The sequence below is a fragment of the Seriola dumerili genome, unplaced genomic scaffold (genome assembly GCF_002260705.1).
Source record: "Seriola dumerili isolate Sdu_G_001 unplaced genomic scaffold, Sdu_1.0 BDQW01000040.1, whole genome shotgun sequence".
In the NCBI taxonomy this organism is placed as follows: domain Eukaryota; kingdom Metazoa; phylum Chordata; class Actinopteri; order Carangiformes; family Carangidae; genus Seriola; species Seriola dumerili.
In genome coordinates this window covers 3427291-3443238 of record NW_019174295.1, presented here as the reverse complement: position 1 = coordinate 3443238, position 15948 = coordinate 3427291, and the positions used below count along the sequence as shown (strand labels likewise).

Sequence of the window (15948 nt, the reverse complement as noted above, 5' to 3'; positions counted from 1 at the left end):
TAGATTCTCCAATGTCTCCAAAGGATTAGTAATATACTAATGTAGTATAGAGTAAAAAGCAAAGCAAGAGTGGGCTACAGAGGTCTGGCAAGCTCATTTCTTTCTAACTGCATATTTAAACAATTGTCTGGATCAATTATGCTTATTTATACAGAAATATAGCATTTTTATAATTTCTTCATTGACTGCAGAGACGTTCCATACATTGTGAGATAGTTATTATCTCAAAGTACAAACTTATCAATAGCAGGATCTGATGTTGACAAATTTATTTGCAGAAACTGATATGTAACTGATAGAGCTCCTACCAGATTTACAAACTTAATTAAAACACCCTGACAAAATATTTTAGCAGTTACAAAGTAGAAGTGGTAGCACTGTTATCTGATCATGTGAGCAGCTGCCAAAATAGTAAAATAGCTGAGAAAGTTAAACCCTCCCTACAGATCTCTCCATAACATCAGTTTCTGCCAATGATTTGAACAGTGTTTTTCCTCATGGGTAAGGCTGCCAAAGAATTATTAATTTCATAATTACTGTAATTATGCCTTTCAGTCATAGCAAAAATAATAATGATAATTACAATTTGTTATCAGCATATCAGCCTTGTGGCCAAGACACCAGACATAAATCTGTAAATACTAGTCTTAAACACATTCCATGCATCATGACGATAGTTTTGAGTGAAAGACAAGAAATAAAGTTTAGAGTGTTGCACTTATTTTAAAACGAAACATGAAAAATACAGTAAGAGCACAAAATGAGGAAGGCTAAAGTTATAGGTTGTTTCCCACAGATGCTTCCAATAATCCATATTTCATACATTTATTATATTGTGTAGTAACAACAGAAGGTATATATATATTTACTTCTGTCAGATACTAAGGGGCCAGTATACTCTGTCCAAAGGGCTTGTTGGATGGTTCGATAGATTCAGACCCCCCCACCCCACCCCACCCTTACTAGGGGGGGGTGGCTGTGTTCGACCATTTCTGTGACTTTTCAAAACTAACAATTCAACATTCACACCCACTTCATGCTGTGACTGGCCAGCTGTGCTGAGAAAGTACGCTGGGACTGAACTTTTCTCTCAAACTGTCTTTTTTTTTATTTGCTACACAACTATTTGTGGTACTTTTCATTTGAAGAACTGAGTGCAAAACTACGAATGTCTTCCTGGAGAACTTGTCTGAAAACATGTGCCATTATACTGCGTCTCCTCCCGCTCTGCGACGGCCAACTCTTCATTCCGCCCTTCTAGTGTAGCTGGTCAGAAAAAGCATGTTGAACGAAGTAGGTCTGACAGAGTAGAACTTGGCCCTAATGTCTAATTAATAACTTGAACTTAAATACTATCAGTACTTACTCAAATCAGGTTCATTCCTTGGAGCGACCTTATAGCCAAGTGGTTAGAGCGCATACCACCTGGGCGCAAATGCCCTAAGCAGCAAGTCCCTGGTTCGACTACATGTCATTCTCCTGCTCTCTGTCCCTGTATTTCCTGTCAATCTTCAGTCCTATCAAATAAAGACATAAAAATTTCCAAAAAAAAAGGATAACTTCCTTTTATTTCTAAAACTAAAATTACTGCCACATTGTTTTGCGCCTCTGCCAACCAATCCAGTCACAGTTAATTATGACATGAGTGACATTTAACCACCAAATTCTGAATCAGTTTATCCTTGAGTCCAAATTTGTGCCAAATCGGAGAAAGTTCCCTCAAGGCATTCATGAGTTTACCTGTGGCAGACAGACGGACGACCTGAAAACATAATTTCCTCTTCTTTTGACAAATGACAATGCCAGAAAACTTGCACAGTTTGGACCAGCCCCCAGAATCACAAGGTGTTATCCCACCTCCCACAATAAATTAGCATCAGCCCCATCAGCAGGATAGATAGATAGCTGCTGTCAGAATGCATTCTATGCAATGCCTCATTTTGGCATGAATGATCTGCCATATTGGGCAACAGCAATTGGGGGAAGAATTGTCTGGGATAAAAAAGATGCAATTACACAGAGACCACTCGACCGATTTAAGCTCCAATGCTGGAGAACAACAAATATTCACCTCTATGACACCCTCCTTGTACTTGTGTGTGTGTGTGTGTGTGTGTGTGTGTGTGTGTGTGTGTGTGTCTTGAGTACATTCCTCGGGGAAATCACAGGTTGAACAGCTATTTTCAGGCGAGGGGTAATTAACATCAATATTCATACACACGGTATCTGGATAGAGTGTTAGAGGGAAGGAGCTGGTGGTGAAAGAAGAGAAGGGGAGATGATAGGCGATGGGAACGGGTGGAGGGAGGGTGAAGAACAGAGCGAAGAGCGGCACAGAGCTTTATCAAGGATCCTCATTTTTTGTCATTAAGATCAGAACATGCTCCTAATATGTATGCCAACAGTGTTTGTAAAGTGTGCTTGGTGGTGAAGACAATGTAGGAGGAGAGAAATGTATAGACAAGAAAATAGCGATAAATAGAGAAAGTGAATAAGAAGGAGAGTGTGTGAAGTGTGTGTGTTTTCTAAGAGACAGAGGGAGGAGAAGAGAGAAAGAGTTGTGAGGACAAAGGAAACCTGCAGAGAATGGTTACTGATGAATAATGAATATTTTTTTTAGCTGCACTTCAGCGAGCGCAGATCTCACTGGAATTTAAATATCATCGGCGAAGCAGTTTGAAGCTAGTGTATTTTAAGTGATGGCTGCTGATGAATATTTAACTGGTAACACAAAACTGTCGGTGGCTACTGTGTCATGACCTCTGACTCTACACCTACTGTTAAAGAGTGTTTTTTGTCTATTACTTCAGAATATTGATACTTTTGAATAGAGAGAGTACAGTATCACCTGTGATTGACATGCTCAACCTGTATCAAATGCTCCAAACATTTTTCAAATTTGCTCTCCAAACTCTGCTGGCACCTGAAGAAAAAATGTTCTCTGATCACATCCTCCCACTCCAATGTCATGGAGGTCAGAGGTCACTACAGAACAGAATACCTAGAGTTGACAGGGGGGGGCTTTCCATTCATTTAAATACGCTTCTTCCCATCCTCGCTCCTCCGTCCTCTGGCACTTGACCTGGATTAAGGTCTGCCATCAAGGACGTTCAAATCCTTAAAAAATATGTCTTGGAGAAGACAAGGAGTGTGACGGGAGGAGGGAGATATTACAGGTGTATCCTTCTGTAGAAGTTTTTTTTTTTTTAAAAACCACATAGCAACACTGTTTCAATCTGAAGCTGTTCTGTGATTGGTCAGCTGATGTAATGAGACAGTATGGGAGCAGACAGGTGGTTGGTTGTCTGATTGCAGTACCGCTGGTTGAGCAGACTGTGTACAAACAAATCCCAACACCAGTAACATTTAGGGAATAAAAATAATTAGATGTTTTTATTCTGAATCCTGAATGAATCAAAAAACTGTTTCCTTCATCAGTGAAAGACTTTTCCTTTCTGCTTCTCTTTTTTTTTGCTCCAAGTGTATCTTGGCTTATTCGGGAGAATGTTTGTCCTAAACAACTGATCAGTCACAGAATTATCTGTCCTATAAAATCCAGCCTGTATAATATGGACTTAATATACCTGTAGCCTCACAGCCAAATTATTGATTTTATTTAGGAATAAACTAATGTATTTGTCTGTTGATGTTATTTATATCATGTTTTGACACAGCAATAGATCTATAATTGGTACTGGAGCAGCAGTCATCAGGCTTCAGGTAATTTCTTTTGAAATTCATATTTAATTATGGGACAGTTGAGATGTTGTGCATCATGAGTAGGAGCAGTCTCATGAAAATGACCCTGGAGTGAGGAAGGAAGTCCTGTTTGGTAAAAACAACTCTTCTGCCTTTGCATCTCCTCCTAGCATCTTAGCTCTCTGTCGCATCCCCACTGGCAGGAGCTACTAAGACACGAGGAAGAGACACAAGTGAAGGAAGTAAGAAGCTAAATTAGCCAAATGGAAGCGCCCAGAGATTCAGTGTGTTGCTCAAAGACTGTAGTCTTTACAGTGGCTTTAACCCAGAACCTCTGATAAAACAGCGGCCTCCCTAGTCATTACATTGCCCACAGCCCATTGGAAACACTTCATTTGTGGAATTTGACAGTTTTGTGAATGCACACAAATTCATTGACCTACTGCAAATGCAATTTACAAAAATATTGGAAAGTAATCAAACACTTAGCCGCATTCAACTGGAGAAAACGCTTTCAGACTTTGTGCATAAGGTTTGCTTTTGTCTCTAAAGAGGAATACAGGACCATTTCATCAACAGAACAATTAAACAGAGCAGCAGGTTTTCTGTAACTGGTGGGATCTCTGAAGTAACATGGATCAAAAGATATAACGAGGAAAGAGTCTGATGAACTACTTAATGCAGAGCCTCACCTTTGCAGAGTCAAATTAGTTGACTTTCTTTCTCTCTTTCCGTCTGTGCATCGCTACATGGGGATTCGGTCCACAACACAATATTCATGAAGCCATGAACTGGAGGAGCCATCGGCCCACACAAGCTCCCTCAGTCACAACACACATACGGACACACACCTACACATGCACAAACACACAATATATACCAAGCACTCATTATCCGCCCACATGGCTACATCCTCCACTGAGGAGGACTATTGGGTATGTTCCTGCCACATAACAAAATCAATGTCGATGCTGTGAGCAGTTGGTGGTATAAAACAACTGAGTGAAACAAAGGCTAAGCTAATAAAAGAAGATCCAATAAAACACAGGCTACTTTGAGCATGATACATGGCAGCAGCCATTTTGGCAGGAAACCAACCATCATTCGGGGTCCTATTTTGTTATAAAATTCTGGTTGGTATTAAAACAGTGAAGGGGTGAGTTATAGACTCCACCAGCAGCGGTGGCCAGTGGGCAACAAGATAGTTTCCTGCTCTGATGGCTGGGCAGTAAATATGATAAAAGTGCACTATGTGATGTATAAAAAAGGCATTTGAGCTGAAGGAACTGCACTCTTCCATTAATTTAGCATTTCCTGTGGCTACCTTCAACTGGTAGAGGACCATGCTGTGCCTTATGATCCTGTTTCATCTCGTTCTTCACCCACACTCAGACTACAGCCTTTGAACACTGTAGTGTTATGAATTTTAAAGGAACGAAAACTTTACTTTTTAGTCGGTGTGGTATGGTAAATGAGATTGAAAGCCAAACAACAAAGACTATGTTGGTCCCCAAATTATGAACAGACAACAGCAATGAGGAGAAAAAATAGTGTGGGAACTGCAAATCATTCATCAGCTGCCTTCCTTTAAAGGGTACATGGCTCCCTCTGTTGGCGAGATTAGAGTTTGTCAAATTATTTGAATATTCTCTGAAATAACTGGGGCAAAGCTAAAGAATCCAACCAATCCCAAATTTTCCTGTTAATCTGAAAGTACTATTAGGTTCTTACCACAGTGCAACACGCCTGAATAATACTCATGTTAAGATCTGAGACTAAGGAATGAACTCAGAGGCAGAGGATCATTTAAAATGAAGACACAATAATTCCTTTTTTAACAAAGAAGTTAACATTTTACTAAGTCCTAAATTGTGTTCAGTTAATTATTACTTGAAAATGATCCTAACTTGTTTCCCTGGCTTCATATTACTATTGATAGCTATGGTTTGGTCCTCTACAAGCACAACATTTCAAGCGCTCCTTCTGCATGACCGCATAATAAAGTCAGTGACTTCTAGTTGACAAAACTGTATTTAGACTGAGTAAAGCCCTAATGATCAGTGCATTTAACTGCTAAATGAAGAAATAAGAACTTGTTTATATTAGTGAGGTATTTAATTACTGTAATCTGCACTGCAAATAAGTAGTATTAATCTATATGGCATGTAATATCCACAAACAGAGCTTGGGGGCCTCTGGAGGCAGTGCTTTGTTGTGTTTAAAACTGATTTATTTAGACATCTCTGCCTTGCTTGCAGTGGCTTGGAAATGAACACATATATTTTTGTACTGCTGTCAATACTCCACGTGTGCTACTAGTTTAAAAAAAACCACAGACCAGACATTTTTTTAAACTAAATGAATTGTATCTAATCTGCATCAGCCTCATGTTGCTCACTTGTGCATGGAAAGCAATGATTTTAGTGTTGTATATTCTTAGAATATCTGGAAATATAAGTGTACTAATCAATAACTGTGTGCTTGAGGGATACAAGTGAAATTCATCCAATTTGTTGGCTGAAGTAAACTTTCTCAAAACAAGGAGTTCTGCTCCTCAGGATACATCACCTATTCACTGCAAAATATGATACCGCTAAGCACTAATCACATTTCACTTTAATAACTGCTGCTGTGAATGAGAAGGCAACAACATACAAAGGTACTTAAGCCATGCAAGAAACTGGAATAAAGGCATATTTAAGACTTATATATGTAAAGACTCTTAACACTGACCTGCACTTGTAACAACCGAGAGGATCATATATACAGAAACATGAAATCATATATAAAAAAATCTTTGATATGACACTCACTGCTGTTGTTGACATAGGAGGGTCCAGGTACTGCAGCTGATGAAGGGCTTGGTGAGGCAGAGGTGCTTGAGGCAAACTTCTGCGGAGATGACGACTTTTCTGTAAATTGAATAAAGAGAGCATAAGGGACCTGCAGATGATATTTATTCGTGTTTCTAACTTCATGCATTCACATTTCAAAAAGAACATACCATCTGTATTAAACGGAGTGGGATTCCCTATCTTCCCTCCAGTTTCCTCAGCTGATTGCAATATGTCCATGCCCATCACAACCACCACATGCCTGGAACACAAGAAGTGGGAGAGAGTAAAAATAGAGCCACAAAAAGAAAGGAGAGGAAGGAAACAGAGAGAAAACACATACCTGCCATCTGCCAATGTGTTGGTGATGGTCTTGGTCAGCATACACACACAGTTTGGTAACAGGAGGTTCTCTTCTGCCAGTTTGTTTAACTGGGTGGCCAACAGGAAGGCTACACACACACAAACGAACACATCCAAATCAAATATAATCATGTACATATCAGATCTGATCTTCTGAGCTGCAAATTTTCCTTAGCACTACTGCTGTATTTTGTAATTGATAACATTACCCTTGTTGGATCCCATGTCATTGTGTTACCAACACACCAGAGACCTATCAGTGCCTTAGCAAACTGAACCCACAGTATCAAAGTTACTGTATGATACTCACAAGACCAATAGTGCTGACCGTCACTCATCATAAGCCGGAACCTGGTTGGGCCTGTGGTGTTACTGATTTGACGCATGCTCTGACAAGCACAGAGAGAAGGAAGGATACTTATACTACATTTTCTTTATAGTTATTTGTTAGTGTGACAGAACAGACAAAGAGCATTTATAGCAAAGCTGTCCCTTTAAATGTCTTTAGTTGTGCTGGACCACTGATCATGATGAGTAAGTCTGTACCTCAACTTGTCACAAATTTAATATACTGGATATGCTAAAAGAAGAAACTCCCATCTACTCAATTTTATCCACAACTGGTTTCTCAATTAAAATGTATTATATCCCATACATCATGATATGAAGTTACACATACTGTAATAAAGGATTTTATCCATGTACCCTTTCAAAGTGGAGTTTGAAATAAAATACAGTTGGACTGGCTGGTCAAGTGGACTCCTAAAATCTACTCACCAGCATCTGCAGCACGGGATTGTTCATGTGTGAGCCTTTGAGCAGGGCCTACACAAAAAAAGGATTTTCACTTATTAGTGCCTCCATCTTCGCCTCGTCATGTCCCACCACATTACCACCTTGCTAATGTAAAAAGTCAAAATTAAATATTATTGGAGACTAATGAAATAGCAATTATTTTGTACTGCCCCTACCAAGTAAACATTAGTTTATCAGCTGAACGGACATTCATCAACTGTCTGGACGCCTAAATACTGGGAAGACGTGGCCAAATATCAAGATTTTATTCTGACAACTTAATCATAGCATTGTTGTGTGTCAGTATTTGAATAAATAAAGCATATCAGCATTTCCCCAATCACCCACATATGAAGAGAAACTCACTATTTGACAAATTTTCAAAGATAATCAAAGTTTAAACATTTTGAGCTGTAGGTGCAGCTGACTCTTTAAATCAGACTAGCTCGCTAGCATGCTGCAGCAAGTAGAGCTACATGGCTAAATATCAGCCTGGCGACATCGAATCAAGAAAAAGTCGGAAAGTCAGTTATATTATATTCATATTTACTTCAACCGCCCCCTCTGTGAGTGTAACACTCATCTCTCCCGGGTAAAGTTGTTCTTAAAGCCCGCAGACTTTAGCTGTTTTCATGCGAAACCCAAGGTAAAGGCATGGCACTTATCGCGAGAGAAGCGAGACAAACGATACTTTCGCAATGACTACAAAAAGCAACTTAATCACAAAGGGTACTACACCGGATATGGCGTATTTATGCCTTCAAAATAAAGGAGATTTGGTAAGGATATTGCGAGGCCGACATAATGGCATAGCACTAGTACGAGCAGTGGTGTAGTTACTGGGAGGAATGGTGGAACGAAATACCTAGGGCAGCAATATGGGGGAGGCCGTCAAAAAGCCTGGAATGAAATTAATTACATTTAATGTATTAAGTTGTTTATGTCCAATGAAAATTCTACATCTCTCTGAAAACCTCACTTTTTTCTTGCCCTGTGGAATAAGCTTTGTTTATGACAATGCATTTTAGACAAATTCTGATTCGTTTCGAAAGGTTTATTAGAAAACGAAGGACATTTTTCTCGACACTTAATTATGATTGCCTTATTTAATTTGAATTGGACAGCAAGGGGTTCAAGGGTTTTATTTTGAAGGTTCTTATCGGAAACTCTCTTTAGGTCCAAGCTAACTTGACAGTGGTGTTGTCACTGTTTAAAAGTGGCGTGAAACGGACTCAAAATAAACCCAAAGCTGGTCTGCGGTGCTAATGAGGCTTCCTTATACCTCATGATGGATCTTCCGTGTGTCCAGTGGCAAGATCACGTTGCACAGAAATGGACTGGACTCGCCCCCGAGTTAAAGGAGCATTTCACATCCCTGCTTGAAATAGATGATGTTTTTAAGTGTGCCTTAACTCTGACAACGTGAGTAGCTGGCTAACTATTGTGCTAGTGGATTTATCGATCTGATCAGTGTTACACTTCAGTTTATCCTGGTAAAAACTATAAACTATTAACTATAAAACTATTTAAAACGTAATGTTTTCATCAGCTACAAAGGGACAATGCATTGTAGCCGGGTGAACCACGTATCCATTTCTCTGTTCACAAAGCAGACTTGTTCAAAGTGAATAAATTCCATAATCAATTCTATGTAATTTGTCAATAAACCACCAATAAATCCATGATAATGCTTCTGGGAAAAGTTTTTGAACAAGGTATTGGCTTAGTTGTTGATCAGTTTCCTCTGTGTATTTCTAATGGTACATATCTCTGTTTTCCAGCCAGGATGATCTTGATTTTCTGCAGTCGATCTCTGCAGGACACTCAGTGCAGAAGGACACAGAGCAAGCAGCCAAATGCAGGGAGAAGGGTAACTCAAACTTCAAGACCAGAGACTACACTGCAGCCGCTCTCCACTATTCACAGGTGAGGTGACAACAATCATCTGTGGTTTAAGTCATAAAGTCTTGGCCAGAAAACAGAAACTTCAATCCACCACAATAATCAGATTGAATGTAAAAGTCCATCATTCCATTCAAAGTACCACCTAGCTTTTGATTATGTCCAACTGTCATTTCTTTCCTATCTTGTTACATTAGTGTTTGCAATAATTTTTATCCGTTTGTCTAGTTAATGTTTTAGTTGATGGTATTGCAGTTGACATTTAATGTAATAATAGTAGTGTAATAGTTGTGATGTGATACAGAAGTAACCAGATGTTCACCAGAGAAATTTGCATTAATCTATAACCATTATATATTGTAAAACTGAAAAAAATAATATCTTTGTAAACTGGTTTCAAATAATATGTTTACATTTTTGAGAGCAGTAGTCTAAAAATGCATTAGGGATGAAATAGCAGTATGCTTTAAAGTTGACATGCCTCTCAGTCCTAATTAATGCGCACCAACACTCAGCTTCTGTCTCCTGTCATGACAGGGTATATGTTTTGCTCCTCAAAGTTCGCAGCAGCTGTCTCTGTGTTATGCCAACCGCTCGGCTGCGCTCCACCATCTGCAGCGCTACCAGGTGAGACAGAGCCACCCTCCACAATTAAATACCGAAGCAGTGTAGCACTTGTATTATCATTAAAACCTGTGTAGACCAGTTATTACATGTAAACAGTACACTCACAAGCTTAGCATTGCTGTTTATACTAGATTATTTGCAAGAGCCCATTAATAATTTGGTTATTATCAAATAATATTTTGTCAAGGTTTTGATCTTTTCACACATATCACTGACATTAAAGTGTTTTCCCAACTAGGTCATCCAGGCAATATACACTCAGTTGGCAGTTTATTAGGCACACCAGGCTAAAACTAATGGAGTCTGATAGAACAGTCCAGCGATAGAGGCCACATTCATGAGGCTTATAATGTTCAGATTGTGTTGAAACCGTTTTAGAGAGGTGTTGATTCAACTTTATGGTCATTTTGGAGACTGCGGTTTGTGTCGCTGTTGAACTGTATTGCATTCTAACAACGAAACAATTTCAATATAAACAGAACCGTATAAACCTCTTGAAGGAGGATTCATTGCAGGGCTGCTGTATTAGACTGCTTTGCTTTTAACTAGGTGTACCTGTATAACTGCTAACAGGGAGTATGATTAGAGGATAGACACTTAGCTCTAACCCCAAGTGTTGTAACAATCCTGCTGATTTTGTTACCCAAAGCGTAGGAAACCTGTGTGTTTTGTTGTTGGGGGAACATCAATCTGCCAGGAACCTACAACAAGAATTGAACTGCTGCTTGTCTTCAGCTCAACCCACACTGACTGTGGCCAAGCCAAGAAAACCTCCTCTCCTGCTATTACTCATTTTTACCCAAACATCTCTAATATACTTATTAGTTGAATGACAGAGAAGCCTACGTCTCATGTGAAATGACGTACTTATGAAGCCAGTGAAAACTGGTAAGAATGTGAACAAATTGTCATATCCAAGCTTTACACATTAGATTGACTCATTTTCTTTTTCTTCACATCAGTCACAAGTTGTTCCAGCTCATCTGTTCTGTGCTGTAGGCAGAGATGGCTTAACTATTCCCATCTCACGTCTTTGTTTCCTCGTTTAGGTTTAGATTAATACTCAATCCTAGACTTTAAACATTTTATAGCGAAAATGCTGACTTTTATAAGTTAGTAAAAGTCATCCATCTGACGTTTTGCTCACAAGCTTGGATTTTGTCGTGGCTCACACTCCACTATTTCTGTTTTACTCAGGAATGTCTTGATGATATTGACAAAGCCCTGAAGAATGGCTACCCCTCTCATCTTTCACACAAACTGGAGGACCGTCGCACACAGTGTCTCAAACACCTCTCTGGAGGTCAAAACGGAAAAGAGGATCATCACAATCTTGCCTCAAAGAATCACAAAGGTCCAGATGGGGTCAAAGCACCATCTGTTGATTGTCTCACATGTGGGATTTGTCCTCAAGCTACTGTTGGCTTCAGCCCGGAGAAAGGTCGACACTTGGTGGCAGCAGAGAGAATAGCAGCAGGGGAGGTGATCCTTAATGACAGGCCGTACAGCTGTGTCCTCATACCGGGGATGGAGGAAGAGAAAGGGAAGAGAGGAATGTTTGGAATAGAGCACAGGTGCTGTCACAGGTGTCTGACTGACACATTGTGTCCTGTGCCGTGTGAAGGATGTAGTTACAGCCGATACTGTTCAACTGGCTGTCAGCGGGACGCCTGGGAAGAACATCACTGCTGGGAATGTGCACTGGGAGCAGATCTGATGGTGATGGGTGTGATGTCACAGCTCGCTCTGAGGGTCACACTAAAGGCAGGGTTAAAAAACATCCAAATGGCCAGGGAACCAATCAGAGACGAGCACACAAAGTCAGAGCCAGGCTGCCTAAAGAGAGAGTCCAGTGAGTCCTATTCATGTCGTACAAATCAACCCGATCCTTCTGCTTCATACTTCGGTGACTCTTACCTGAGCGTGTTTCACTTACTGCACCACCTAAATCGCCATAGCCCTGCTCTGCGTTTCCTGAGTGCTGTTACCGTAGCAACACTCTACCTGAGGCTCAGTAAGGCAGGACCTCCACCTCCATCTTGGGCCCTCAGTGGGCCCTCGGGGACAAACGGGCAATCACCAGACGAGGAGGGAGGTAACGCACATTGGAGCACGGAGCTGTGGCTGCTGGGAAGTGCAGTTCTGAGACACATTCTGCAGCTTAGGTGTAACGCGCAGGCAATCCTGATGTTGCAAGATACAGGTAACTCATACAGATTTCATACAGTGTTATCTATCTTAGTGCTGCATCAATTCAGAGTGAATCGGTTGGAAGAAGAGATGGATGAGCAGCTTAAAGATGATTCCACATGCATAAAAATATCAAACAAAATATTTTTTTAGGACGACTTGCAGTGGTGTGACGAAGTCATATATCTTTTTTACCTCTATTTCTGTAATTCGATTATTTTTAATGAAGTTAAAAAATTAATTTTTCTTCAATTTAGGTCCACAGGATTATTATTATTATTATTATACATTATCAATTACTCTAATTTTCTATATTAATCAATAGTAATAATGTTATTTGGCCTATAAATTGTCAGAAAAAGAATGTTTGACTGAAGGTCCATAATCCAAAGGTATTATGTTTTTTTCATAGAAAACCTCAAACCTTGACATTTGAGAAGTTAGAGCCGGTGAATTTGCGGTATTTTTGGCTTAAAATTACTTTTAATCATTTATCTTAATTGTTTATCGATTTTCTGGCGATCAACTAATTGATTAATTGGTCAGTTCCACTGTAACTGTGTCCATGCTTATAGTGTGGTAGAATCCACTATAGAAGAATTGGTGCCTGTTTAATAATCACATCCTCTGCTATGAATGTTCACTAGGACCTTTACTCTGATTTTTGCAGGAGCAACAAACTCACCAGTGCAGTCCAGCCGGGAAATCCGCATTGCTACGGCAATATTCCCAACTCTTAGCCTTCTGAATCACTCCTGTTGTCCCAACACCAGCCTGGCGTTCAGCACCGGAGCTAGTGTTGATCCCCTCGGATTAGATGTGTCTGCAGACTTCGGTGAGAGTGTAGCCGAGCACAGAGGCTCAGCCCGCGGAGTCACTGTAACTGTGAGAGCAGCCAAAGGTATCACTGCAGGACAAGAGATTCTGCACTGCTATGGTAAGAACATTTGAATTAATCAGAATCACTTTGATTTGAGAATGCACTCTCGACTGTGTGGTTCTCGAACTATCTTTATTGTCCCTCCTTCAGGTCCTCAAAGCAGTAGGATGGTGACCCAAGAACGCCAGCATCTCCTGCAGCAGCAGTACTATTTCCTGTGTCAGTGTGAGGCCTGCACCCTGACCCAAGAGGAGACGGAGGAAGGTGCAGAGGGCGGACAGCAGCGGCCGGGTGTTGGAGGTAGTCAGCGTCAGTCTGGACTCCTGTGTGGCAAGTGCAAAGCATCTGTCAAAGTGCGTGTGACTTTCTTTATACTTACTCTGAAGATTTACTCTACTGTTGTTGATGTTTCCATCTTAATCATTTGAGACACTATATGATTTTCAGAAAAGCAGTGTGGACAAAGGAACAGGATTTATATGTTCGCAGTCGTCCTGTGGTCACCGTATATCTTCGTCTGAAGTGAGCCACAGGCTGCGGGAGATCAGGGTCGACCTAGAGAAGGCTGTGGACCTGATGGAGAGAGAGAGGCCAGGTGAGAAACGGCTGCTGATACAGTATGTAGATACAGTAATGTATCATTGTCATTTGTTCAGAAGGTCTTTGTTACATCTTCTGCCCCCCCCCCTTTCAGATGACGCTCTGAGTCTGTTGAAGAGGGCTCAGTGTCAGTCTGGACTAATCCTTGCGGAGACACACCCTGTACAAGGGGAGCTGGCAGATGCAATGGCCAGAGCATATGCTACAATGGGTGAGAAAAAGAATGCATGAGTATTTGCATGGGAGCTGTGTGGTTAATACACCCCTTCCTTCACTAACACAGTTGGGGGTTATGTTGCTTTTGTCTCTCAGCAGGATTTCTACATGTATTGTCTCAAAAAACTGGGTGAACCCTCTAATGGTCACTCAAAGGTTTAACTTGTCTATTAATGGTAAATGTGGATCTCTACCAAACAGTAGGGATTTCAGTCTGAATAGAGTGAAGGGCAAGTCTCAATTTTTAGCACAATAAAGATTTTTAAGATTTTTTAATTCCCCATCTCTTTTTATGGACAAGAGCATGTGTAAAACTTAAGAGATAAAATATAATTTATCATTATTATGACATTTTGTTTAAAGTCAAAATTGAAAATAATAGTCAAATGAGTTAAGTTCAAAATGATATTGATAATTTCAACAAATATACAATATGATGACTTTAGTTTTAACAGTTTAAAATAAGAAAAATCATGAATATTATATACAGTGCACTCTGGCGATTTATTTGAGGCTTAACACATAAATTGAGTGTGAGCTGTGGCTCAATCAGGTTGAGTTCAGTACAACAAATCTTTCAACAAGATATCTATAAATATGCTCTGTCAAACAGTAGAGAAGACCATTAAAAATGAACTGATAGGAACTGAAAAGTATCAAGCAACCCCATTAACTTAATGTGCCTTTTCAGCAGGTATAAAAGCATTACTGGCTGTGGCAGCAGAGCAGCAGTGCAGAGCTTATTTTTAGGTCAGAAATAACCACCTTGACACTTTTTCCAAAACCAGGTACAGACTTAAATGGAGGAGTAATCCTAACAGCTGCTGAACCTGCACAGGGCCTCATGGTGCTCTGATTATCAGCAAAAAATGCTTAATAGGGTCATGTTAAATTTCAGATATAGTAGCTAAAGTCAAGAAACCAATAACAGAATTCTCAGACACCCCAGGGTGTCAAATGAACTCCAGGTGTGTTCATGACCAGAGTTGTGGGCAGTTATGATTTTACTGCTTTGCTTCTTGTAGGTGACTGGAAAAATGCAGCCTCCTATCTGGAGCGAAGCGCCATAGCTATTTGCTCCCAGTACGGAGAGGACAGTATTGAACTGGGTCAACAACTCTTCAAATTAGCTCAGCTACACTTCAATGGGTGAGTAAGAAGAAAACAAGAACATGTAACTCCCTAAACTGGACATGAAGTTTAATGAGATGAAAAGCTACGACTTGATCTCCAAACTCCCACTGTCTCATTGTTTTGACTGATGTATCAGTAGAAATAACAGCTCTGTGTCTCTCTCCTCTCCTTCTCCCAGTGGTGCCAGAGGCCCGGCCCTCTCCGTCATCCCCAAGGTCAGACGACTCCTCTGCCTTCACTGTGGCCCTCGCTGCAATGAATTACAGGAGCTGCAAGCCATGGAGGAGTGTCTGCGATAGTAGCCTTAAATAATCACAAGAGTGAACAGTTTTACAATATAATCAGTTTTGTACTCCGGCAAATAAAACTGAAATTATTTTCCTTTGTTCCTTTTTTTTTCTGTTCTATGTACTAACAGGCTTCAGCATCTATTACTGTACATATGCAAAGTATAAGTAAAGGTAGTTTTATAGTGACACACATTTTAGTGTAAGTATACTGTTTTAGAAACAGCGTGTAAGTCTGCACAGCCACCAAATGACCACAGGTACACATGCAGACCATTGTGGCTCTCTGACCTCTTGGTGTCAGAATGTATCCATCAATAATTTCAATTTCATGCTTCAGTGGTGGTCTCGCACTGTGAGTCAACTTATCCGCCAGGTGCTTCCAGGTTAAATGTATTTCTCTGAGTGAAACTGAAGTAAC

At 40.3% G+C, this 15948-nt stretch overlaps 2 protein-coding genes across 3 annotated transcripts in view; one reads left to right on the top strand and one right to left on the bottom strand.

The window, feature by feature from the left end:
• LOC111217109 (replication protein A 70 kDa DNA-binding subunit-like) overlaps positions 1-8361 on the bottom strand; it is a 36612-nt gene extending 28251 nt beyond the window's left edge. For both annotated transcript variants that reach the window (XM_022738827.1, XM_022738828.1), the window contains exons 1-6: positions 8242-8361; positions 7674-7721; positions 7207-7285; positions 6877-6985; positions 6704-6795; positions 6513-6611 (exon numbers count right to left, since the gene is read on the bottom strand). In XM_022738827.1, coding sequence (XP_022594548.1) covers positions 6513-6611; positions 6704-6795; positions 6877-6985; positions 7207-7285; positions 7674-7721; positions 8242-8274 — 460 coding nt within the window. In that variant the 5' untranslated portion in view covers positions 8275-8361. The remainder of the gene's footprint in view (positions 1-6512; positions 6612-6703; positions 6796-6876; positions 6986-7206; positions 7286-7673; positions 7722-8241) is intronic.
• A 557-nt stretch (positions 8362-8918) lies between these two features.
• On the top strand, positions 8919-15618 carry smyd4 (SET and MYND domain containing 4). The gene is made up of 10 exons (XM_022738910.1): positions 8919-9113; positions 9473-9617; positions 10131-10220; positions 11418-12423; positions 13081-13347; positions 13441-13643; positions 13738-13885; positions 13985-14101; positions 15132-15255; positions 15419-15618. The coding sequence occupies exons 1-10, from the start codon at positions 8977-8979 to the stop codon at positions 15537-15539; spliced, it is 2358 nt and encodes a 785-aa protein (XP_022594631.1). The 5' UTR covers positions 8919-8976; the 3' UTR covers positions 15540-15618.
• The last annotated feature ends 330 nt before the right edge of the window (positions 15619-15948 follow it).